This window comes from Taudactylus pleione, unplaced genomic scaffold (genome assembly GCF_031769625.1).
Source record: "Taudactylus pleione unplaced genomic scaffold, aTauple2 ptg000128l, whole genome shotgun sequence".
NCBI classification, from domain to species: Eukaryota; Metazoa; Chordata; class Amphibia; order Anura; family Myobatrachidae; genus Taudactylus; species Taudactylus pleione.
This window is the reverse complement of record NW_028284530.1, coordinates 3,244,065-3,270,477: the sequence shown is the minus strand read 5'-3', so window position 1 is coordinate 3,270,477 and position 26,413 is coordinate 3,244,065. Positions and strand designations below refer to the sequence as shown.

Sequence of the window (26,413 nt, the reverse complement as noted above, 5' to 3'; positions counted from 1 at the left end):
TTGCCCAGGTTTAGTGCACATATTCACCTGAATGCAAAGGTAATGAATATATGAGAGTTGAGTTGTAATAATGTTAGTAGAGTTTATGAACATAATTCATTATTGATTTGTGTCCGGTATTTAGGATTTGCTAAACTGGGTTCAGAAACACAGTGAAGTAGAAGCTGTTGATCTGGTTTTAAAGCTTAAAAACAAACTGGTAAGTAACAATGGGAGTAATTGTTAATATATTGAATACACCTTTTTGTAGATTATTGGAAAGGCGTTCCAGTTATATTAGCATGTATAAGAGTGAACTGTAGACACAGAGGAGGTTCAGGATGATGCACCCCACCCAACAAGGCTGTCTGTGCTCACATTTAGGACCTGATCCAGAGTTAGCCAAAGAAGAGCGGTTTGGTCCTAGAACAAACTATGTTGCATTGCAAGCGGTGCAAATGCATTTCTTTTTTTGCACGCAGGGAAAATACTGACTGCTATTGCATGTAGCCCACAAATGCTGGACAGCTTTCATTTTTAATATAGCACATTTTCAAATCTGCCCCTCCTGCAGCGCAACATGGTTTTGTCAAGATGCAAATTGCTCCTTTTTTTTTTTTCATTTACTCCTAACTCTGTCCAACTGTATACAAGTGCCTGGTGGCCAAGGGGCAGAGAGATGATCCTGTCTGATTTATGTCTTAAACGCATCAGAGCTAGCATCCTACCATCCTCTACCTGCTTCTCTGGTATAGGCGTGTGGCCAGAGTAGCGTACTGATTGGAGGAAGCCTCTTGTCTTTTGCTAATCGGAATGTAGGGGGGGGCTATGCACAATCGCTTTGTCTGGTTATGCCACTATATAGACCTTTTGCTGAGGAGGCTTTGACCAGATGTAATACCTGCATTATTATATCAGCCACCTGTGTTACCTGGCCTGCCCAGTAGTGACTGCGTTCTAGGTAGCCTAGTAAGTAGCAGAGATGGATCAGTTGGTAAAATATCTAGTGATTGACTTTCTAACTGATCTGTTTTCCTGTATTGAAATTCTTCTCCGTACAGTCCAGTATATTGCAATACCCAGCATAATGATTTTACATTTGTCAAAATCATATTTGAGTTACAAACCTTTAATATAGACAATGTATTGTACTTGCAACGTACACATAGAAACCAAATGGCTTATTTTTTTTTCTTAAGAATATGTATAGATCAGCATATCAATACAGTTGCGTTTGCAAACAAATTACAGTGGTGCCATCATTTTGAAAACCAATATATTCTCTTTCTGTGCATATGGGGTCCTTCATAAGAGCTGATTGATTTTGCTATTCACAGGCTCTGACACAAAGAGAACAATTGCCCGTCAATGTGGACACATTACAGAGGCTACAAGGACAGGTGGACACCATTTTACAAGAGCTGCCTGAAGACCTGCAGGGCATCTTACTCAAAACCACGAACTCGTGATGCACATGAGCAAAGTACAAAGACATTCACCATCCACGTGTGTGCAGCACAGCCTCAGCAATGCATTATTCAGTTCTCCCTTACGGTTGTTTGGTAACACAATTGTAGGCCAGTAGTTTGCAGAGTCTTCCGGTATGAGACAGGAGGAGGGCGTAGTTTTCTAATGGTGTGCTGTAGACAAGCGGGTCAGGATTTACATTCAACTTCCTCGCGCCCTTGTTCTGTGCTGCCACCTACTGCCCCCAAATCTACCACTTCACGTCCACTATGTCGTTAGCAGTACTAAAGAAAATAACTTAAAGCTGGTATCAACATTAGTGTAGTCCAAAGTGGTATGGATATTAAGGACCTCCGGGTACCATATTGATAATACTGATACCAGTTGTTTTGTTTTGTTTTTTATTGCTATTAAATCCAAATAATTGAACTAATGGTAATTAGGGATTCTATACCGGAGACACAACGGCTTTCTTAGTCTTCTCAGGTCCTGTATCTCAAGCTCCTGTCTCCTGCTTGCTGCTAGTCCCCTCTTAATACATCCGGGCTGGGATTTTACTGCAGGGACCAGTCATCATTTGAAAATCATTGGCCAGTCAAGATTAATAAGTCCGGTATGTGCGGGATTCAGTATTGCTCAGTGTCCAGTGATCATACTGTAGTAATAACCTTGGTAGAGCTGAGAAGATGCAGTGATATTATGCCTGACCTGTCATTACCATAACACTATGATGCTACTCTGCATCCTGTCCATGGCACTACTATTATTGCAGGAGGAAACTAAGAAGCCCCTAAAGCCCAGCAGCATTACAGCGCACAAAGCTTTACCTGGGACAGTACCAGCAGGGATGATCCTCTGCAGAGCTCCTGTCCCACTACCGCAATCACCCTAGGCTGGCACCTGTGAGGCCTGCCCGCCATTCTGGGCACCAGAAGATTTCTTTTTCATGGATTGTATACAAATCGTGTTGCTCTCTGTTGAGTAGTGCGGCAGTAGGGAAACCTGGACCTGTTAATTATTGCAGACTTTCTTTCCAGGATGGCAAAGCACAGCTTTGTTAGAGATTTTATACACTGTATAATGATGCAATATTATTCAGAGAATAGGACACTAAGATGTGATGGGGAAACAGCCAACTTGTGAAATTCTATTCAGTCCTGGAGCTATCCCCAACTTCTAGAAGTATTGTTAGTAAGTAGCTTAGGCTGAAATCCGAATGATGATGATCAATTATGCTACGATTAGTGCCTTTTGTTACATATACAAATACACCATCATTTATCATATGCACTCTGATCAGGAAAAAGGGAGACTGTACTAATTCAGTACAGGGCAAACGTGTAGACGGACCAGACCAGCAGGATCAGAGCCTAAAGATATACTAATATAAATTATTTTTAAGCTCCCATAATTGTGTTATCTGTTACAATTTCATTCTCTACACAGCGAAGCTGTAAGGCATGGATAGAATTTCTTTTAAAAAAAAAATGTCTATTAACTATGTTTTAACGTTCTGTTAAGTTTTTTGTCTGTGTTTGGGAACAATGTTTTAGATGCAAATTTGGTAATTCCATGACACTGTTGTCCATACAACAAAGTATTTGTGAAGAGTACTCCCCATTATTACTGCAATAAAATACCACTAGCCAGCACTATTTGTTATATGTGCTATTGAGTTTGCTGTGAAAAGCGAACATGCCTTTGGTATTAGTATTATAAGTACGAATAACCATCTTAACCTAATTTCTTAACTCCCCCTCTCTCTATAGTATAATGTGTTAGGCATGTAAAACACATGACAAATCGGGTTCTGCTGCGGAGATATAGAAAAACTATGTATAGCTTGTAGGAGTAGATGTTGGATGTTCCTTTTCTTTTTGTCCTTGTACAGCATTATGGATCTTGCATAATGGGTGGTCTACATTGTAAGCCATGTCATACTTTTGCATGTGTAGTAGCTAACTTATTTTTGTGGTTGACCTAAAACAGGCATCAAGTCTTTTGCAGGTTGTTTTTTTTTTCTTTTTACTGTACATAATAGAGAGCGACTATTTTGTAGGTAATGACATCGTATTTGTTGTCTTTGCTTCTAAGCATCAAAACAAAGCACCATTGAAGACTAATACAAGGAGTTTGTTGGTCCAAAGAGTTGGTCCTACTTACCATGAGTGTGCCATTTGTTGGATCTGCAAGTGTCCCCATTGGCCGTAGCTGTATCGCACCGTCGTCCTCTCCCCACTCAACCAAAACAGGCTGAGCCGGTGTTGATTCCCCTTCACCATTAACTTTTAGTTTTTAGTGGACTTTAATCTTCAACCTTTATTCCAGGTTTACTCATGTGGAAATGGTTTTAGTTTAGGTGCCAGTGCCTCATTATTGGTAGCCTGGCCATTTCCCAGCATACAAAGTGTTATCTTTTATACAGCTTTCCAGAGCAGTGAAGATTGCTATTGTTTAGCATTTGTTTCTCTAAAACTTGGGTTTGGCTGTTCAAGAGCTGGTAGTGATTGATTGATTGATTGAGTAGCTCCCATGATGTGATCCCTCTTACAGTTTTTTCCAGCAAAATCTCAGTATTTCACTCACTATTGAGAGGATTTTTTAGACCAATCATGGTTGAAAAAAGAGCAGTATAACCATATCCACATAATTCAAATACAATTGTGGAGAAGTAACATTTTTTGGGCTGGATTCAATTAGCCACACTAATTGCCGCAGGCTTGTAGGAGTGCCCGGGGCTACTCAGTTGCTGCCCACAGGCTGCACTTAACGCGGATTTCTGTTCACCCCCTCCTGAGACTCGAACAGAAATCTGTGATAATGGCTTTCTGCCCTTACTACGGCTGCCACTAGCACAATAACCCATGGCTCTGGCATTTAATCCAGAATCTATGGTTTAACGAGCATTAGCCGCGGATGTACCCTGCAAGGAAAAGGGTTTGTGATTGAATAACAGCATTAAAGTCTGAGACCACAATTAAATCCTGCCCTTTAACTCTTCCGTTGCCCCTTGTTACTGTATATGGCGTTTGTCTCTTCCTTGCTGTTTCTCCTCTCTGTGAGAAGCTCGGAGAGAAGATGCAGGTGCAATGGGTTCTTCGCGTCAAATGGTTGACACATGGGTCTTCATGATTTGTAGGGTTAGGCATTTGGTGGAGGGTTTAAGGATAGGCTGCGAAAGGGAATGGTTAGGCACCAGGAGGAGGGCTAGGGTTAGGCACCAGGGGATGATTAAGGGTGAGGATTAGGGTTAAAATAAAGACAAAGTGTTGACCTTTTGACTCTGTCGACCATCTGGTGTCGACCTATTGACTGTCTGTCTAAGCACTATCTTTTATACCACACCTCATTTGGGCCCAGTCACAGTAAAATGTAGGCAAGTATGGTGTTTGTACAACGTGCGGAAATACTGTAACTTGTAGCAACCAGTCAGAAATTTTTTATTTCCTAAACCGTTTATATAGGTTATATAACATTAGTGCACATTTGCAAAATATGGTGAAATAATGTAGCCCGAGTTAGGAGTAAATAAAGCTGGAGAGTGAGTGCAAATGCCTAAAGCTGGCCATACACGCTACAATGATCGGGGCGATCCGCTGATATCGGGCGGATTGCCCCGATAATTGTAGCGTGTGCGCGGGCGACCGAGGGTTAAATATTACTCGGTCGGGCATGCCGGATTATCCAGCATGCCCATCTGAGGCGATATTTAAGAGGTAACTGTCGGCCACATCGGGCAGTGTATGCCCAGCCGACAGACAGACATTTCCTGTGTTCTTTCCCATGGAACAGGGAAATGTCTCCTCCCCCGAAATCTCACAGTGTATATGCGGCGGACATCTGCGGCTGGCAGGCTGCCAGATAAAATGTCTGTCTGTCTGACAGGCATTTTATCTGGACGTATATGCCCAGCGTTAGTTGAGCTACAAAGTGCCCCCTTTCTTGCTCTAAATCGATCACCATGTTTTAAGCGAGGTTCATACCAAAACGTCCAGGGGATGTAACAATATATCGCATTGCCATACATGATCCACCGTACGACGAAACAATGTATAATTACATGCTTCATGTAACAACACGGCGTCATCTGTGGAATTGTCCCATTGGATGTGCAGAACATCCGATGAGTCGATGCAATGAACAATGGGTGAATATGATACATTGAGCGTACGCACTATATGATGGTTGTGCAGATTAGTCGATAATGCCAAGATTGCACAATATATAGTGTGTACCCAGCTTTCAAAAAATCGTTGAAAGAAAGATAAAGCTATTTTTTTTTTTTCAAGGAAATTACTGCTCCACGTAAACTGGGGGTACGTTAAAATGGGTGCAAGTATATTTTCGTGTCGTAAAACCGCAATTTTAAAAAAAGTAAGAAAAAATGCCTGCTGCGACCGTGTACATTGTTTAAAACACTTGATGCATCCAAACTGCCCCCTGAAAATCAGACCAATACGTTAAAATTATTTTTATTTTTTTTTGCCCAAAATATGCGCGCCTGTTTTTCGACAATGTACGCAACTTACAAAAAAATGTTTTTGTTAATTTATCATTAGGGGGATGTCCAAAGGGTCCTGAAAGAAATCCCCACATTTTTTGCCAAAAATAGGCATTATGCATTTTTTTCTCCTGGTCTGGGATGGAGAAAACTTTTCTCCAGTTTTTTTCCTCCTGTTTTTTGGCAAAAATGTTGCCATTTTTTTGGGCGAAAAATACGTCTGTTTTCGCCGCTAATTGAATATGGCCCTAGATTTCTGCATGTGCTGCAATTAGTATCATGATGACAGAAGTTGTATAGTGGAAGGAGCAGAGGGCCTGATTCAGAGCCGCTCGTAAGCGGCCGCTCGTTCTCTCCGAACGATGTTCGCACATCTGCGCATGCGTATGGGTTGTAATACGCATGCGCGAACCATTCATTGCGGTCGGAAATTGTGTGCTCGCAAAATAGCAAATGCCTGCTAATTTGAGTGACAGAATGAGGCGTTTGTGGGTGGTAACAGGGGAAGGTGCTTGAAAACGGGGAGTGGAGATCCGAACGCAGGCGTGCCAAAAGGTCAAAACGGGCGTTTTAAGGGTGTGCATAATTAATTAACAAAGCAGCGTCATCGACTACGTCACTTGGTTGTTTCTTAGCCTGAACTGTTCGCATGATTGCGGTAGGAAAATCCAACCACAAGCACTGCGAGCAGTTCAGACGCCTATCGATGTACTCGATTAATCTAATAAATAGCGGAGATGACGTAGGATGCGAGCGGCCAGGGGGCGTCTTTACAAAATAGCGAGCGCATGTTTTGTTCGCTCGCTCAGGCATAGAGGCGTCAACAGACCGCAAAGAGCGAGCGCTCAATTTAAATAGCCGGCCCCTTTTTCTGAACAAGCGAGCGCAAATAGCGTCCGGCTCTGAATCAGGCCCAGAGTCCTCTAGAACAGTGGTTTTCAAACTCTGTCCTCAGGAGCCCACACAGTTCATGTTTTTCAGGTCACCCAGCAGGTGCACAGGTGTATTAATTACTCACTGACACATTTTAAAAAGATCCACAGGTGGAGCTAATTATTTCACTGATTCTGAGAGGAGACCTGGAAAACATGCACTGTTTGGGGTCCAGAGGACTGAGTTTGAGAGCCTGTGCTCTAGAAGCACAGATCAGTGGTGGCTCCTGAAGTAGGGAGGACAGTTCGTACATAAGACTTGTTTATGGATGCTACAGGTTTTTTACACCACCAGTGTGGTCATTCAGTTTCCGAAGCATTATAGGCATACTGGTTTTAATATATGGCTTTTATGTATATAGCTAATATCCGCCAAGTGTTTTTTGTATTTTTTTTCTTTTCTTCTTATGCTCTTCCTGCAGACAACATCTAAGGTGGGTTAGGGAATACAGCTGTTACGAACAAATCTATGACCGGTATTTGTGTACTTTACGGACTCATTGCAGAGAGAACCGAATGAATGTTTTAAGTGGTACTTACGTACTTTATGTACACAAGTACTGAAAGTTGTCCCCACCTAAAGAAGAAAGTTGTCGGCTCGCCACGCTTCGGGCTCGCCACAAGGTTATATTCCCCCTCTATGCCCACTTGGATGGTAGGGAATGACGCTGGACACTGGTTGATGACGTCAGGGTCCTCTCCGTGAAGGGGATTTAGACATTACCATGCTTGATAATAATAATGAGTGTAGGACACTTGGGTTCTCTCTGCAATGAGTCGGTAAAGTACACAAGTACCCTATGACCTTTTATCTTGTTTGCCTGTAGTAACTACATGTGTCACTGTTGTGTTATCTTTATACAGTGAGAAAAAAAGTTACATGTTTAGAGTTTGTTTGTTTTAAAAACCTGAAATGTTTCCATTGAATGAGTAGGTTGATCCTGCAGCATACATTTTTTTCATTAAGTGACAACTCACCTTTTAAAAGTTGCAACACAGTTTAAAATCAGGGTGTACTTGTTCCCAGTTATTGTTGCTCAGGGGGAGATGTATCGAACTTTGGAGAGAGATAAAATCCCAGCCAATCAGCATCTAACTGTCATTTTACAGGCTGTTCGAAAAATTACAGTTAGGAGCTGATTGGTTGATACTTTATCGCCCTCCCCAAGGTTTGAGACATCTCCCCCTTAATTCTGTATTTTTAATTGCGAGGAAATGTCCTATTACAATATTAAAATACCATTAGATACACTAGGTGAATTTTCAGAAAGGTTATGAATTACCTTTTTTTTTTTTTTTAACAAATTATATTTTAATAACAGCATTTTTTATGCAAATATGCGGCTTCCAGCAACAGTTTTCTTAACAAATGTATATTTTATTTATGAACTAACGAATGTTTGCTTTATAACTACATGTATACATCCACTGCCTGTCTGGCTGCACATATTTTTTTGTTACAGAACGACTTTTTAACGAAGACTGTCTGCTAAAAACACTGTATAGTTATATACTACAAGGCGTGTTACATGCACTTACTCAAACTTGGCCACTGCATTGTATTTTTCTAAAACTGAATAAAGACCTAACTTTATTTACATTGATCTATGCAGTTTGTTTCACTCCAAGATCGGCTTACTGACTTTCAAAGCCCTACTCATCCAGGTTCCGAGGTATTTGAAACAGGTTTTGATTCCTCCCACTCGTTTACTTTGATTTGCAGATGGACTATTGAGCAGCACCTAAAGTCTCCTTGTCACAGCCAGGGTTTCTCGGCATGGTAGTCACCGGGCATTACCTGTGAGGTCGTTATGGCGGGGGGTCTCTGGCAGCGGTGCTGGTGTTTGGCGAGGGGCATTGGCTGCGCGTGGTTTTGTGCGGGCACATTGTCACTAGGCCTGGTGAGGTCTGGCGGTGTTTCCGTTCCATTGGCATGGAACGGAATGTGATTCCAGCTGTCCAATCCTGGAATCATTCCAGCCAGTCACAGCGCGGCACTGAGTATTTAGGAAGGTCCAGAGCCTTCCTTCCTTGGCCAGTGCAACGTGTTTCTCAGCTGCGGTTGAGAGAGAGTACCTGTGCCTTACCTGCCTGTTTGTTATACGGTTCTAGCCTGAACGTTGCCTGCTCCAAGTTGCTGGATTTACCCTGCACCCTCCACATACCTTTTACCTGCCTGAGTACCTGAACCCGCTGTTCCCTGCACCTTGCCTCCCTTCACTCCCAGCTGGACTGAATTACCTCAGCCTGTATTTGTTACAGCTAACCATACCTGCACTCGTTACAGCTCATCATACCTGCATTCTGTTACAGCTCACCATGCTTGTATACTGGACTGTTCCTGTCTGTCACTATCTGGACATTTTCCCATTAACCTTCACTACAATTATCAACTGCACTTTAGTGCTATACCTGGACTTTTCATTTGCCATTCCCATGTCTTCTAAGTCACCTATTAAAAAACTCACTTTTTCATTTAAGTCTGTTTCTGTGTCTGCTCCTATCACCACCCCGGGTCCACAACAAAATACAGAACCTCACACTCCTATACTCCATTTAGCTGCTCCAACTCTGGAACTCGCTTCCTTATAGCTTGAGAGGCCTCCACTCTAGAAACCTTCAAGAACAGGATCCAGTTTTGCCGGTTTACTCGCACATTTCATTAATGCCCCTTTATTTTTATTTATAAACGCTTAGCGCTCTTTTCTGTAGTCTGTTAATAGTTATGTTTATTTTGTTTACATTTGTTTTAAAAAAACATAGAAAAGCACTTCGAGTCCTGTTGGGAGAAAAATGCTATATAAATAAATCTTACCCAATAATAATTTATCTTGTGGTCATATAAACGTTCTTGTGGCCACACCCATTTAAAAAAAAAAAATACTATTTTAGACAATGACAATATTGGATCGAAATCTCTATATGCAAATGCTGAAAATTACTTCTCTGTCCAAAATCCCGGTGATTAGAATTCTGCTTAGGATGCTCAAAATGTTCTATCAAGTGCATCAGTTTGTGTCTAAAGTCGTATTGTGACTGGGAAGCATTGTGGTCCGCCTGTTAACTGACTAGATCTGTAAAATTATAGACCGGTTTGAGCAAATTGGCTACACATCCACTCAGGAGGCTGTGCTACAATGACTAAATCAGCATATGTGGCCAGAGGCAGCTTTTTTGGAAATGTTACACTATTTGTGTATCATTGTCGTTCCTTGTTACTTTGCTGTTTAAATTTAAAAGGGTAAGATGTAGTAAATAACACATTAAGCATGCACAAGCAATCGTTTCATTGTCCCAATGGGCATGATTTATCTGCAAACCAATTAGATTGCAGGACTGGAATCTTATATAAGTAATCAGGTAGAGGGCACTATCTATAGATCCTTCTGAGCAGCAGACGAGACTAAAGGTATATCTGCAGATGATGGTCGTTCATACACACTGAATGACCATCTGCATGCTGCAGCCGATCCGGGGGGCATGGCCTAATCGCGGAAGGCGTGGCCATGCCCCCTTCGGAAAAAAAACATTTGTGGCGCTGGGGAGGGGGGCGCTATGTGCCCCTCAGCCCAGCGCACAGCCAATGGGGGGGGGCGATCAGCGTGATCGCTCCCCCCTTTGGCATAGGAGACTGCTCGGGCTGCTACTTAAGCAGCCTCGGACACAGCAGCGTGTGCTGGGCTGCTGTGGATGGGGAGCTGTGCCGGACCCGGGTAAGTAGTACCCGCTCGCTGCTTCCCCCCCTCTCTTTGCACCCCTGTTCAGCTGATCGCCCGTACACATTTGCCGATGGACAGATATGTCTGCAGACATATCTGTCCATTGGCTGTGCAGCACAGCCAATGCGATATGTCTGTGAACGACATTGTTCACAGACATATCGTCTGTACACACTGGCCGACGGGGGCACAATATAATGGCCGATCAGTTGATCGGCTAGTGTGTACCCAGCTATAGGGCCTGTTGCTGAGTTGCATACAATTCCGATGGTCACATACTTGAGCGATTATTTGCAATTGCACATGCGCGAAGAGGTCTGAAAACCCTCACGACGCATTCACACATAGTGCACGCATAAAGGTGCTGCTGCGATTGGATCAGATGGTATCAGAAATGTGGGCGCAAAGTGATGGACGTTCCTGGGCAGTGACTGGAAGTGTTCACTCTGGGTTCAGCGCCGGGCAAGACGCTGGCCCTAGAGAGAGGGCACATATTTGCGCGCCAAAAAGGGGCATGTCTTTAAGATGCAATCCGTTTTCGTCACTCTTGGGGGCGTGCCCGGCACTTACGGATATGTTGGGCTGCCCCCAAGTGCTGCTATCACTGTGAATGGATGCTGGGTGCATGTGCCTGGCATCCATTGATAGGTGATGACCGCTAAACCGCAGTTCTCCCCAGCCGTGAGAAACTGCGACCCGCGGGTGGGGACGGCACCTGCAGGCTGTTTCAGCGGGGGCAGGATGCTTTTTGCCCTTTCGAAATAATGGTAGGGAAGGTTACTGGAAATTAACGCTTAAATGGTCCTTATGGTAGACGTGTTATGGGAGTGTCGCGAGCCTATCAATGCCAGCATCTGCCTTCCCAGGCGCACAGCCGCAAGTATAGGAGGCCATGGTAAGACGGAGAAACTGCACCTTCTATAGGGCTGGTGCAGTATTTTGATGGTGCGACCAATGGTGGTGTCTAGAAACGCACCAATCAGTATAAGAGCCTGTAGTGGGCGTCTCAGTCCTTGTATATTCGGCCAAACCGATGTACACAAGGTAGGGATGGACATCGGAAGCCGATGGTTAGCAACGATCAACCATCGATGTTTCGATTCTATGGAAATACTTTTTCCCTCGAATACAGGGCATTCGATGGTTGCCAGGCATCGGATGCAGCTTTCCGATACCCGTCCGATGGATTGCTATGGGAGGGGGAGCACACACCGCTGCTCTGCATAGCAGCAGGTGTGCAACAGGAGAATGTAGGGGCATCTCAGAGACTGCTGGGCATGCCCCCAAAGTGACGTGGATGGGGGACCCGTGAGGCTCTGTCCCCTTTTAGCGCGAATGTATTACCTTCTCGATGGTTATACTATTTAATGGTTGTGATGCGATGGCTAGTTGCCATCGCATTGCATTATTTGCTGTTGGAAGCCCGGCTTCCGATGTCCATTCCTAACACAAGAGGAGTTTGTAGCGGCATTCCTGTGCATGGCATCTATTCACAATGTAGAAGAACACTGGGGACAGCCCAGCATCTCGGAGACTGCTGGGCACGCCCCCACTGTGACATGGATGAGGGACCCGTGAGGCTCTGCCCCCTTTCGCACAGGCTCTGTCCCCTTTTAGCACTAAAGTATTACCTTCTCGATGGTTCTACAATCAAAATGTTGTGATGCAATGGCTAGTTGTCATCGCATTGCATGATTTGATGTTACACAAGGGAAGGAGTTTGTAGCTGCATTTGTATAAAGACGCAAACGGGCAACCGCCAATAGGTGCTGCCTCGTGTGACTCAGAATTGGGTCCATACATTTTATATTCTCACAAAACAGATGTCAGAGCAGACGTATGTCTGACCAATATCACCAGGAAGCCAGACCCTACTTGAGTTCATCTGAATGGTATCGGCAATGTCTGTGGCAGAGGTTCCCAAATTCAGTCCTCAAAGCACCCAACAGTTCAAGTTTTAGAGAGAGCCATGGTTGAGCACAGTTGGTTAAATCAAATTACCTCTGGCACTAATCAAGTCACCTGTGGTCAAGCAAGTCCTTAAAACCTGGACTGTCGGGGTGCCTTGAGGACCAAGATTGGGAATCTCTAGTCTATGCATATGGCAAAATGACAAATAAATGTTCAAACTACCATATTTAATTAGGATCAATTAAATTCCCAAAGCCCACCATTACAGTCCAGGTTTTAAGGATATCCGTGCTTGAGCCCAATGGTTAAATCAAATTGACTGAGGTGCAAATAACCTGTACTGAAGCATGGATATCCTTAAAACCTGGACTGTGATGGTAGGAGTTTGGGAATCTCTGAATTAACCATTAACTTTCATGGTTGAAACCATTTTTTTCTAAAATTAATAAAGTACTTTTTGTGGAAATTAATTTATATTGCAGAATCTGAAATTCTCTTAAATTTAAATCTTCCCACTTGTCCTCTGGCAGTCACACTTGAGTTATGATTGAAATTACCTTGTTTCTGTCTCTTGTTGAGAACACCAGATCATGGACAGGGGTGTGGATTGCAAGATCTACACTATTTAGATATACAGTTAATTGGTCAACACCAAATGGCGGACAAGTTCAAAAGTTAGACTGCCAAAAGATCAACACTTTGTTTTTTTATTTTAACTCTAATCTTTATCCTAATCAGTGGCGTCGCAAGGGGGGTGCGGGTCGCACCCGGGTGACGCCAAGGTGCAGACTCCCCCTCAGTGACAGAAGCTGGGTCCTGCACTGTAGTATTAAGTGCAGCACTCAGCTCCTGACACTGTGAGGGAGCCGACTCTGCACAAAGGGCAGTCCGCACCCCCCTGGGCCCCCCCAATTAAAAAGCACGGGAGTCGGGGGTTCGGCCACAAAGCCTCACCCCTTCCCACGTGACCATGCCCTTTTCAGTGGTGCGTGGCTACGCCGCGAGCATAGCATCCCTCTCCCTACCAGATGACACTGCGTGGAGGGACGTCACTGATACTAACCCTCTCCCTAGTGCCTAACCATCCCCTTCCTTAGCCTAACCCTAAATATCCTTAAAAAAAAAAACATTGCCTTTCTGTGTCTTTTGACCCTTTCGACCCAAGTCCATGTCAATCTAACTGTTGACCTTATTACCCTGTTGCCCATTTGCATGTCGACCGTCTGGTGTCAACCTATTGACTATCTAGACACTATCGAGTTTCCATCCCTGTACCCATGGGCAGTTAACAGTTCATCCATATAATGGTATGTGGCCTCTTATGCTACTACTGAGGAATGGGTTCTGCTGGAGTGGGTCAGCTCTCTGTTAATTTCCTAAGAAAATAAAGATCATCTTTGCAATAGCTACTTAAATTGTTGATACCTTATCCAAGATATTTTTAATGCAGGTGCTCTAACCATACCATCCTACAGGGCCTAGTTGTCTTCAGCCTTTTCGTCTAAGATAGCAGTGATATACTGCCCCTGTACCGTTATTCAGACCAGGGGCAAGTCCAGCAGAAGAAAAAAAGAAAACGCATCCTTTACCATTCTGAACTCCTACATACTACTGCCAGTAGGGTGGAACCAGATAGTCCGCCTACTGTCTGAACTTTGCGACAACTGCTAGCCACACTAAAATCAGACCTCACATTTAAGCTATGCTCCTCGCTGAGGGAGATAGAAATTATGGAGATGCATTGATCTTATGTCTCTAACAAAACAAATCCTAAGAGCTAGTGTTTTCCACAATGAGGAGAACCATTTGTCCCAATTATTACAGATAATCGGTCTCGTGTGTGTATTTAATGTTCTTGACAGACTTTGCAGGATTGCAGTTTCCTGGGAGAAACCATTTGCACATTGCATATACACACCAATAACTCAGTCACAGTTCAGCAAGATTTTCTTTAGGAGGTGCAGGTTGCCAACTAAAGGATTAAAATGAAAACGTAATTATAAAAATAAACCCAATGCTTGTCCATTATTTAACAAACACATGACAATAGACACAGACCATTGTGATGCCTTGAGTCTAGCCAACAAAATACTGCTGTCTGCACGAAAAAAAGTCTCACTCACTTGTGCATATAGCACCAGCCCTCATCTCAGACTCTCAAGGGAACTGTGGGCCTGATTCAGAGCCATTCGCAAAAAGCGAGCGCTCGCTCTGAATCAGGACGTCCGCTTTTTATTTTAACCGGTCTCGTGACCACCCACAGCTTTTGCAAGCAGCCAGGTGATGGTCGCGACCATAAGGCTTGCGACCATCAGACTTGCGACGAGACCCTTGTGGTAGGGTCTTGTCTGCTGCAAGCACCAGTGAGCTTCCAGCTCAAATATAGCCGGAAGCTCACTACTGACATCACTCGTGATGTCAGTAGGGCCGCCCCCAAACAGCAGGCGTTCCTTCAGGAATGCCTCAGTTTGTCCAGCCACCCCCCCACCCCGCCTACAAAACGGGGCGAGCTGTCGATCAACATCGACACAGGCCCTGTGTCTTTTCACCAGGAGAAGAGCACTCACCATCAGCAGGTTCTTAGAATGTATAACCACCTGCAGGTGCTAAGTGGGATGCTTGGCTTTAGGCCCCTGCTTAGAAAACTCCTTCCCATTACTAGTACCTACATCTCAGAATCCATGCTGGTGGAGAGACAAGCATGTTGAACAATGTTCTAGTAAAACAAGGAGTTACTTGTAACAATCCCTTACAGATCCCCCAGCTCCAAGTCACTGTTTGTGCGATGAGCAACTTTGGGACTAGGCATAAATCTATTTTCCATGCCTGGTGTGTGGTCACCACATTACAAGCAGATTCAGGCCCACCACACTCACAGAATGTTCCTGTCGACTTTCAAGAAGTTAGACACTACCTTGTCAGGTTTTGCTTATAATAGCGTTTCTGTGACTTGCATACACACTCCTTGTGATTGCCGTCTGACAATGTAGCCCACTGTTGGAGATAGTGACAAATAATGTATACCTGTTCTAGTATACTTGCCAGATGTAGACTAGAATAAGGACATCAATGGGTCCATTTAGTCAGAATCCTATTAACCTACCAGCCAGTTTTGGACTCTGGGAAGAAACCAGAGTACCAAGAGGAAAATTAATGGTAATTGATACCATGACCCCAGTGCTGTGAGATAATCCTAACCATTGTTCCTCCATGTTACTCCTAAAGTAAATTGTATGGCAATCTTTGAAATTTTATACTGATCTCTGTGAAGCTCCCTGTATTGTGTGTATAGATCCCTAAGGTGCTTGCCGTTGTTGCAACACTGAACATAAACATTGGTGTGGGGGTGGGAAGAGGCACTATTAGTGTAATGTGTGACCAACAGCAGGTTGACATACCACTTCTCATTGCAGCACATAAGGGGTGAAACCCGATCCAGTGGGGTACCTAGTGCCCTCCTGTCAATCAGGTTTTTTGTGCACTTACGAATAACCAAGGAACCTTTTAAGGTTTGTAGGTTGAACCCAATCAAGAATAGCCTGAAGCTTGGATCCATGAAAAAGTCTTCAGGAAAGATTATATAACCCAAAAGTTAAGTTTTGTTAACCTCAGCTTAGCAAGATACTCATAGTGATCAGAGTATTAGTGGCTGTTTTTCATAGGTCATTAAATCTGGATCAAACTAGAAGGATCATGAAGATCTATTTTGGAGTAAACAGAAGGTAATGCCAGATGGCCAAACAGTTCAAAAATGAGGGGTAACGGATGTATAGAAACAGAAAAATCCTGCTCCAGGTGACTTATGGTGCGTACACACTGTACGATTAAACTTGACGATTTGAATGATAACGTTCATATCGTTATCGTACAAACACGTCCAATTTTAGGCCCCTTCCAATGACCATCGATGCGCGGGCACAAATGTACGATAACGACCATCGCCCGTGCATGCTGGTCAACTTGGTTGATATCGAGCAGGTTACTATAGGGACCCTTGATCGCGGATCGTTATAGTCGTTTGAGGGTTGGTGCTGTGATGGATGTTCGATATCGATCATCCAGCACATGCAGGACGATCAGACGATAGCTTTATCATTGTCTGATCTGACTGTGTGTATGCACCATTAGTTTGCATTAAAAGTTGCTTTTGAAGATTTTTTTGGACTTAATTGCTCATGACTTTCCATTTGAGGGAGCATTACTAAGCACATTGAAAACATCAATGAATTCATGATAAGGAAGGTAAGAGCATCTGAAGCAACAATAATTACCCATAAGAGAGACCATGCTTAATACATGCCTCGCTCCAAAATGTAATCTCTCTGGATAAGTGAATCCTGCTCTGGATCTGAATATACAGCTACTCTATATAAAGATGCGATATTGTTGATTATGGATGTTACACACTGTTTCACACTGCTTCGTGACCCAATCATAAATCTGAAGATCTTTCATTATGCGTAAACCTCGCAGGTCGGCTCCCCCTGCTGATATCGCCTCCTATATAAATAAAATGCAAGCTCCATCTCCTAAGGCTGCGGTTCCCTCTATATCTGCTCATATTTCAGAACCAAAAGATGAGTCGGACCCTCCGGCAGGCTCTGAGGGATAGCATTGCCTCCATTCTCTCTGAGATGAAATCACTTAAAAATGCATTCCATTCTGAGATTCAAAAGGCGGTCTCTCGTCTCAAAGCCGAGGTTTCAGAGCTTGGTACTCGCACGGATGAGATGGAACATAAAATGGATGAGGTGATCCAATTTCAAAAGGAACATTCCTTGTCCACTGTGCAGGTTGACATTCATTTACTTCAAGATCAGCAAGAGGATATAGAGAATAGAGCCCGAAGGAATAATCTGCGGAATAAGAATATCCCTGAATCCATTGAACCGGCTCAATTGGAAGACACTCTCTTCACCTCTTACCCTCCACTCCAGTCGATCAGTTTCTTATGGACAGGGCTCATCACACATTGCGGGCAAAGCCGGCACAATCTGCTCCTCCATGAAATGTGGTGTTACGGTGCCACTACTTCAAGACGAAGGAGAGGTTGCTGGCTGCAGCTCGAGAGAGGGACAACTGTGTCTTCGACTCGCGTCACCTAATGGGCTTCCAAGATCTCTTCCCTATGACCCTAAAAAGATGCTTTGATCTCCGGGGCTATCGTCAGAAGGGAGACAATTGTCCGCTAAATCCAAAGAAAATGCTCTTCGACTGCTGACTAAGCTCAACTATCCCCTCCTGGCGCTACGACTGCTTCGACATCTCAAGTGAGTCCGGCTAACAAGCAGTCCTCCGGCTCTCCCATACCTCCAAAGGCTCCAAAGCGAGTGTGGTCAACGGTGCCTTTACATCTCCACACAATCCACCTTGAGCATGGTTCTCCATTCACCTTAGATGGAGCTATACCAATTTTTTGCTAACCTTCTTCCTTTTTTGCATTGGTTTATTTTTTTTACGTCCTATTTAGCAAGTCAATGTTTATGTGAAGTATTTGCGCTTCTGCAGGTTTAGGGTTTTTTCTGTTTCTTTAGAAAAAAATGTATTTTAATTTTTTTATTTTCTATGTGTGTGTGTGTGTATATATATATATATATATATATATATATATATATATATATATATAATATATATATATATATATATACACACATACACACACAAGTTGGGATAAATATTCTTTTTGATACTATTATGTGTTATCTTTCGGTCATGTTAGCAGTGTGACCTCAGTTTTTGATTTGGATTTCTATGATATGTTTCTATACCAGTCAGGTCCATAAATATTGGGACATTGACAGAATTTTCATATTTTGTCCTCTATTCACCACCACAATGGCTTTGATATGAAACAAACAACATGTGATTTAACTGCAGACTTTCAGATTTCATTTGAGGGTAATTACATCCAAATCAGGTGAACGGTGTAGGAATTACAATGGTTTCTATATGTGCCTCCCACTTTTTAAGGGGCCAAAAGTAATGGGACAAACTAAACAATCCTAAATCTAATTTTCACTTTTTAATACTTTGTTGCAAATCCTTTGCAGGCAATTACAGCCTGAAGTCTGGAACGCATAGACATCACCAGACGCTGGGTTTCATCCCTGGTGATGCTCTGCCAGGCCTCTACTGCAAATGTCTTCAGTTCCTGCTTGTTCTTGGGGCATTTTCCCTTCAGTTTTGTCTTCATCAAGTGAAATGCAGGCTCAATCGGATTCAGGTCAGGGGATTGACTTGGCCATTGCATAACATTCCACTTTTTAGCCTTAAAAAACTCTTTGGTTGCTTTTGCAGTATGCTTTGGGTCATTGTCCATCTGCACTGTGAAGTGCTGTCCAATGAGTTCTGAAGCATTTGACGGAATATGCGCATATAATATTGCCCGAAACACTTCAGAATTCATTCTGCTGCTTTTGTCAGCAGTCACATCACCAATAAATACAAGGGAACCAGTTCCATTGGCAGCCATACATGCCCACGCCATGACACTACCACCACCATGCTTCACTGATGAGGTGGTATGTTTTGGATCATGAGCAGTTCCTTTCCTTCTCTTCTCTTCCCATCACTCTGGTACAAGTTGATCTTTGTCTCATCTGTCAATAGGATGTTGTTCCAGAACTGTAATGGCTTTTTTAGATGTTGTTTGGCAAACTCTAATCTGGTCTTCCTGTTTTTGTAGCTCACCAATGGTTTGCATCTTGTGGTGAACCCTCTATATTCACTCTTGTGAAGTCTTCTCTTGATTGTTGACTTTGAAACATATACATCTACCTCCTGGAGAGTGTTCTTGATTTGGCCAACTGTTGTTGTGAAGGGGTTTTTCTTCACCAGGGAAATAATTATTTTGTCATCCACCACAGTTGTTTTCCGTGGTCTTCCGGGTCTTTTGGTGTTGCTGAGCTCTCTGGTGCGTTCTTTCTTTTTAAGAATGTTCCAAACAGTTGATTTGGCCACACCTAATGTTTTTGCAGTCTCTCTGATGGGTTTGTTTTCATTTTTCAGCCTAATGATGGCTTGCTTCACTGATAGTGACAGCTCTTTGGATCTCATATTGAGAGTTGACAGCAACTGATTCCAAATGCAAATGTCACACCTAGAATCAACTCCAGACCTTTTACCTGCTTAATTGATAATGAAATAATGAGGGAATAGCCCACACCTGTCCATGAAATAGCTTTTGAGTTGATAGTCCCATTACATTTGGCCCCTTAAAAAGTGGGAGGCACATATTGAAACTGTTGTAATTCCTACACTGTTCACCCGATTTGGATGTAATTACCCTTAAATTAAATCTGAAAGTCTGCAGTTAAAGCACATCTTGTTTGTTTCATTTCAAAACCATTGTGGTAGTGAATAGAGGCCAAAATCTGAAAATTCTGTCAATGTCCCAATATTTATGGACCTGACTGTATGTCGGATAATTTCGGTATTTGTGATCTGTATAGAGTGGAATTCTTATTTCAGAAATATCAGTTGGTGTAGGGCCAGTGCCTTGCCCCTTCGGGTCAATATGACCCTCTCTGAGCTTTGGTGGGATTTTTTTCTCCTACCATGCCTCCTCTAGGCGCTCAGTATATTGGACTCTTCCCTCTTGGGGTTTACGATTCTTAAAAAAAAATTTTATGTACTATTTTAGTTTGTTGTTTTTCTTGTTCTCCTTGTTTTCCTTTTCTTTTTCCTAATTTTTATTTTGTTTTTCTCTTTTGTTTTTTTTGGGGAGGCCATTTCTCGTTATATTTGACAGCTTTTTATTTTTATTATAAATGTCAATTCGTATTGTAACCCATAATGTTAAGGGTTTAAATAGCCCTCAAAAGCGGACCAAGTTATTTTTTTATTTAAAGCGACTGTCTGGTGATTTGATTTTTCTCCAGGAAACACACTTTTGTGGTTTCTCCCACCCTGAACTCCACTCCTCAAGGTATCCTGCTGTATTTCATGCCTGTGATCAGTCACAAAAAAAAAGGGAGTGACTGCTCTAGTCATTTACAATTGGTACCGGAATCGGTATACAGAGATAAGAGGGGAAGGTTTATTATTCTAGTAGGTATGTTAAATAATACCCTGGTTACATTGGTGAATGTTTATGCCCCAAATGTAAATCAGTCTTCTTTTTTTGCTGCTCTTGATTCAAAAATGTCTCATTATCGTAAGGGGCAGGTCATTTTAGCAGGGGATTTCAATACAGTTCTCCATCAAAAATATGACAGATCCCACCCATTGCCTTCACTGACCTATATTGGAGAACGTAATTCTAAAGCCCTACTATCACTACTTAGAAACCATTACTGTTTGACACCTGGCGGGTGCAAGATCCTTTTGCTAAAGATTATACGTTCTTCTCCCAAGTGCATATAATATATACTAGAATTGATATGATTTTTGTTGGTCAAGCCATGACTCCCTCATATTAATGAGGCTAATATTGATCCCATCACATGGTCCGACCATGCCCCAGTTTCCTCTACTTTGTCTTGTCAGTCCCCTATTTCTCTTCCTCCTTCCTGGTGCCTAAATTATTCTCTTTTACAAAACAATGATGTTCTAGTACAGATTTCCCAATTACTTAAAGATTATTTTTCCATACATCAAATCCCTGATATTAAAGATATGACTTTGTGGGAAGCCCACAAAGCAGTTCTTCATGGTCATTTTATTCAAATGGCTTCCAGAATTAAACGACGACATACCCAAGCCATCTTAGATTTAACCACACAGCTCCACCAACTAGAATTAAAAACATAAATCTACTCTTATTCAATCTGACCTAGGTCAGCTTATTAAAATTCGAGGAGAACTTAATATGTTATTGTCTCATAAAACAGAATTCTGCCTCCGTCGTTTAAATGGAGGTATTATGATAAGGGGGATAAAGCCGACAAGCTACTAGCTCGGAAATGATGAGCTAAAGTTTATCTAAAAATATTTTGTCAATCAAAACTAGAGTGGGAGATTTAACACATGACCCCGGGAAGATAGTGAAGGAATTTGAAACCTTTTATCAAAATTTGTATAACTCTAACCACATCTCTGTTCCATCTCCTTCTTTAGATAAAGACATTGATTCTTTCTTGGCAAAGTGCCATCTCCCTAAATTAAGCCGCTCTAAGGTTGCTCAATTAAGCACAGATATTTCTTTAGAAGAATAGGAGGAGACGTTAAAATCTAAAAAATCTGGTAAAGCCCCTGGTCCAGACAGCTTCTCCCTACTGTATTATAAGAAATTTAAATCTATTTTATTTCCCCATTTGTGTAGACTTTTTAATGGATTTCTTAAGGGGGAGACTATCTTCTCGTACTTTGGAGGCTAGAATTGTTGTTATACATAAACCTGGGAAGGATCCTAATGTTTGCTCAAGTTATAGGCCTGTATCCCTTCTCAATAATGATATTAAGTTGTTCTCCAAAATTTTGGTGACTAGACTAGGGGAGGTACTTCCACAGCTTGTCCACCCTGATCAGGTGGGCTTCATCTCGGGCCGACAAGCCCGGGATAATACAAGAAGAACAGTTGATCTTATCCATATTATAAATAAAAGAAAGATGCCTTCTCTGCTTCTTTCACTAGATGCGGAGAAGGCATTCGATAACATGTTATGGCCTTTTAGGTTTGCTACTCTTTGGAGTTTTGGTTTGGGAGGTAACCTTCTGAGAGGTATATGGACCTTGTATTCCAACCCGTCAGCGAGGGTTCGAGTAAATGGAAGGGATTCTGATCTCTTTGGAATTAGTAATGACACCAGGCAAGGCTGTCCCCTTTCCCCATTAATCTTTGCCTTAACTATAGAACCTCTTGCTTGTTTAATATGGTCTTTCCCTGATACTAAAGGGATTCAAGTTGGTGAGAGGGAAAATAAAATGTCACTCTTCGCGCACGACTTATTACTCACACTTTCCTCCCCTCACATTTCTGTCCCTATTCTTTTTCAAACTTTATCTTCTTATTCTACCTTGGCTGGTTACCAAATTAATTATTCTAAATCGGAGGCCTTAACGTTAAATGTATCCCCAGACACCCGTAATCTATTAGAACATAATTTTCAATTTGCTTGGCGTTCCAAAAAGATAAAATACCTTGGAATTTACATCACTAGTCCATGTAGTTCTCTCTACAAGGAAAATTTCCCATCCCTTTTTGCTCATATAGAATCCGATTTTAAAACCTGGAGGGGTCAGATAATTTCGGATGACTGCAGTTAAAATTAATGTGTTACCCAGAATTCTTTATCTTATGCAGACTATGCCAGTAAGAATTCCTAGTGAGGTTCTGAGTCTGGTGCATGGGGCAATAATTAAATTTGTCTGGTTGGGCAAGCCGCCTAGAGTGAAATTCTGTACTCTTATAAGGAGTTCCCTGGAAGGTGGACGTGGGCTCCCTGATGTGCAAAAGTATTATTTTGCTACTCATTTAGGTCAAGCATTTACCTAGTTTAAACCTACAAGTAATCTACCATGGGTACACATTGAAACTGCTTAATTCTCATTGTATTCTCTGTCCTCCATTCTCACTCCCTCTATTCGTAAACAAAGTGCTCTGGGGCTTGGTCCGACTACTAAACTGACCCAATCTATATGGCTTTTTATGCATTAGGCGATTTGACCTTTCATTTTACCCATCCCCCGACTCCCATCTGGGATAACCTGGATTTTCTTCCTGGATTATATACCAATCCATCACACTCGTGGTATAATCTACCATCACATCCTAGGTTTCTGTATGATTTTATACAGGGCACTACCTGGTATTCACTGGAGGAGATGGTACAGAAATATCAAATTTTTCGCCCAATTCTCTATGAATACTTTAAAATTAGATCATTTTTTAATTCTCTCTCTAAAGATTCTATTTGTAGACCACTTACGCCTCTGAGAGACTTTGGCCCTGATTCAGAGCCGGACGCTCTGACCAGAGCACTCGCTCTGAATCAGGGCCCACCTCCATAAATATGGAGCGTCCTCCTGGACGCTCGTATAGCTGTGGGTCACCACCCACAGCCTATACGAGCGTGCAGGATGATGGTCGCGATGGTCTTGACCATCGCGACCATCGCCAGTGCGAGCAGAAGCCTGCGGTTGAGTTTCTCAACCGCAAGGCCAGGAGTGATTTTGGCTCTATCAGAGCCAAAATCACTCCCACTGACATCACTAGTGATGTCAGTGGGGCCGGCTTCTGACGGTAGGCGTTCCCTTGGGAACGCCTCCGTCTGGCAGGCACGCCCACCAAAGGGGGCGTGCTGTCAATCAACATCGACAGCACGCCCCCTTTGATCAGACACAACGAGCGAAGGAAAGTCCTTCGCTCGTCGTGCGCATGCGCAGTGCACACCATCGACCCACTTGCGAGCGGACAGCCGCTCGCGAGTGGGTCTGAATCAGGCCCTTAGTTCCCACTAGATTGTGTAGGATTTTCCCATCCTCTTCCCCATTGTGTTGGCGGAATTGTGGTCTGTGCGGGGATTTTATACATATCTGATGGTCGTGTCCCAAAATTATTCATTACTGGAATGAGATATAATCCCTATTAAATAATGTATTTCAAACCTCAGTCCCTTTAAGCCCATGGACTGCCCTATTGGGACTTCCTGTCTCTGGGCTAAATTCCTTCTCAAATAAACTAGTTTTTCAAATCTTGCATGCAGCAAGGTGTAGTTTGGCCAAGTCTTGGAAACAACCTTCCGCACCCACTATGCATTTAGCGCATTCCAAGATTTGGTTTATTGCTAATATGGAGAAAATTACTTTTGCTCTTAGGGATCAGTCAGATAAATGTAATAAGATCTGGAACCCATGGTTTAATTATTCAACCACTACTGTCCCTAGGATCTGACTCCTTGTCTAACTAAATACTATATATAATTAAAAGAAAAAAGGGTGATATGTGTTTAAGTTGGGTTCTAATATACGATGGCCCCCGCCCCCCACCCAATTATTCATAATCATCGATGGTTTATGGCTGATGTCAAATGCTTTTACCATCGATGTGGGAGAACCAGATGGTTTCCCTCCATCGATAGTAAAGCATAACCGTTTTTTTCTGTTTTTTTTCAAGGTATCAGGACACAGCATAGTTCCGCCCCTGCCCCCGCAAAGCCCCGCTCCCCAGTTATGATTGGCCCATGGGCCAGTCAGTCAAAGAACAGGTATGACCATCGGTTGCTGAAATCATCAATGGTCTTCAATTGCATAGTTGGTCACCACCGATGGTAACAACACAGATGGCCATATCTAGCAGACATTGCTTCCAATGGAAAGTTACTGCTAATTCACGTCATGGCCGGGTTAGGGACTCCCAGGGGGGTGGTGGATTTTACTGGGAGGCTGCAGCCTGCAGCTCCTAGGCAGGGCCGCAACTAGGAGGGGGCTAGAGGTGTACGGGTACCGGAATGCAGGGGGTGAAAAAGGGATGACTCTCCGTGGCTTGGGGGCTGCAGAGTCAGAAAACGTCCATCCAAAAATGGCCGCCGCCAGGGAGGAGACAGATGCTGGAGGTCCTTACTGGACCTCTAGTGTCTGTCTCCTTCTTGGCGGCGGCCATTTTTGGATGGTCATGTTCAGCAGATTCCATGCGGACTAGCCAAAAATGGCCGCCGCCAAGGAGGGGACAGACACTAGAGGTCCTACTGGACCTCTAGTGTCTGTTAGGCCAGCGCAAGTGCCGGGAGAAGATGCTGAAAGCTGCATCTTCTAGCGTGAAACCCCCTGGCAACGAGCATGAATCCCCCTCGCAACGAGCAGGTAATTTAAAAGTAATTAGAAGCCTTACTGTGGGGCATAAAATGGTGTCGGGTAAAAATGTAAGTGGCACTTTGGTAATAGGCATAGGTGTGTGGCTTAATGTGTAATGGGCATTATTGTGTGTGGAATAATGTAAGTCACTATACCAGGGATGATTGACTAGTGCACTCCCTTATGGAGGAGCAAGGACAAAATCCAGGTACAGGAAGGGAGGGGGCGCAAAATTACTGCCTTGCCCTGGGTGACAGATGTACCTAGGGCAGGGCCGAATCTAGGATAATCTGCCACTGGTGGGAGCAATAATATACAGGATTAATTGTGGCTGGACAAAAAATGAAGGCAGCATATTTATGTATTTGGGCAATATTCACTCTGTGTGACCTTTATGCAGCTTTGTTAATGTGTCAGTGTGGTATTAGGAGGGGACAGGGTCAGCTAAATTTAAGTATTGTAATGTCACTAATAATTATTATATAGTGCTATTCTGATGAATGCACTTTACATGTGCAGGGAACAAAAACATATTGTAGTGTTCCCAAGATGGCTGCCTGCTTTACATGTGTATGGTATGCAATATGCAGACACATGATTAGGTACCAATCATGTGTCTGCATATTGCTTACCATACACATGTAGTGTTCCCAAGATGGCTGCCTGCTTTGGGTAGATCTAAAGGGGATGCAGTCAGGAAGCCGCCTGTCACAATGGCGGGAGACTTAGGTTTAGGCTGCGGGGTAGGGGGGGGGGGGGGTTAGGTTTAGGCACTTACAGGGGGGAAGGTTAGGGTTAGGCACCCCTAAGGGAGGGTCAGGGGGACCGGTTAGGTTGGTAATAGTTTAAATACTTGCCTGTTGGGATCTTCACTTGCCGTCTTCTGGCGTCGGGATTTGAACTGCCGGATGCATGTCATCCCGATCTAAAGTATGAAAATATATGAAAAGCAAGATACAGACAGAATCTTCAGCTCTGTGGATCGCTGACCCCCACCCATGAAAGTACCAGGTGAGGCAGCCATCATGGATGTACTACATCAGGCTACATACTCTAGAAACATGATTATACTTGGAGATATACAAAGTACAAAATATAATATGTAAACAACAAAATATACACAGAATCACCAGTTCCACGTGCCAGGCAAGACAGCCGTCTTAGGGGCACTA

At 43.2% G+C, this 26,413-nt stretch overlaps 1 protein-coding gene across 1 annotated transcript in view; it reads left to right on the top strand.

Moving 5' to 3' along the window:
- Positions 1 to 8,459, top strand: part of DENND6A (DENN domain containing 6A) — a 69,205-nt gene extending 60,746 nt beyond the window's left edge. The window contains exons 19-20 of the mRNA XM_088472686.1: positions 125 to 199; positions 1,317 to 8,459. Of these exons, the coding sequence (XP_088328812.1) occupies positions 125 to 199; positions 1,317 to 1,448 (207 nt within the window). The 3' untranslated portion in view covers positions 1,449 to 8,459. The remainder of the gene's footprint in view (positions 1 to 124; positions 200 to 1,316) is intronic.
- Positions 8,460 to 26,413: the final 17,954 nt, after the last annotated feature.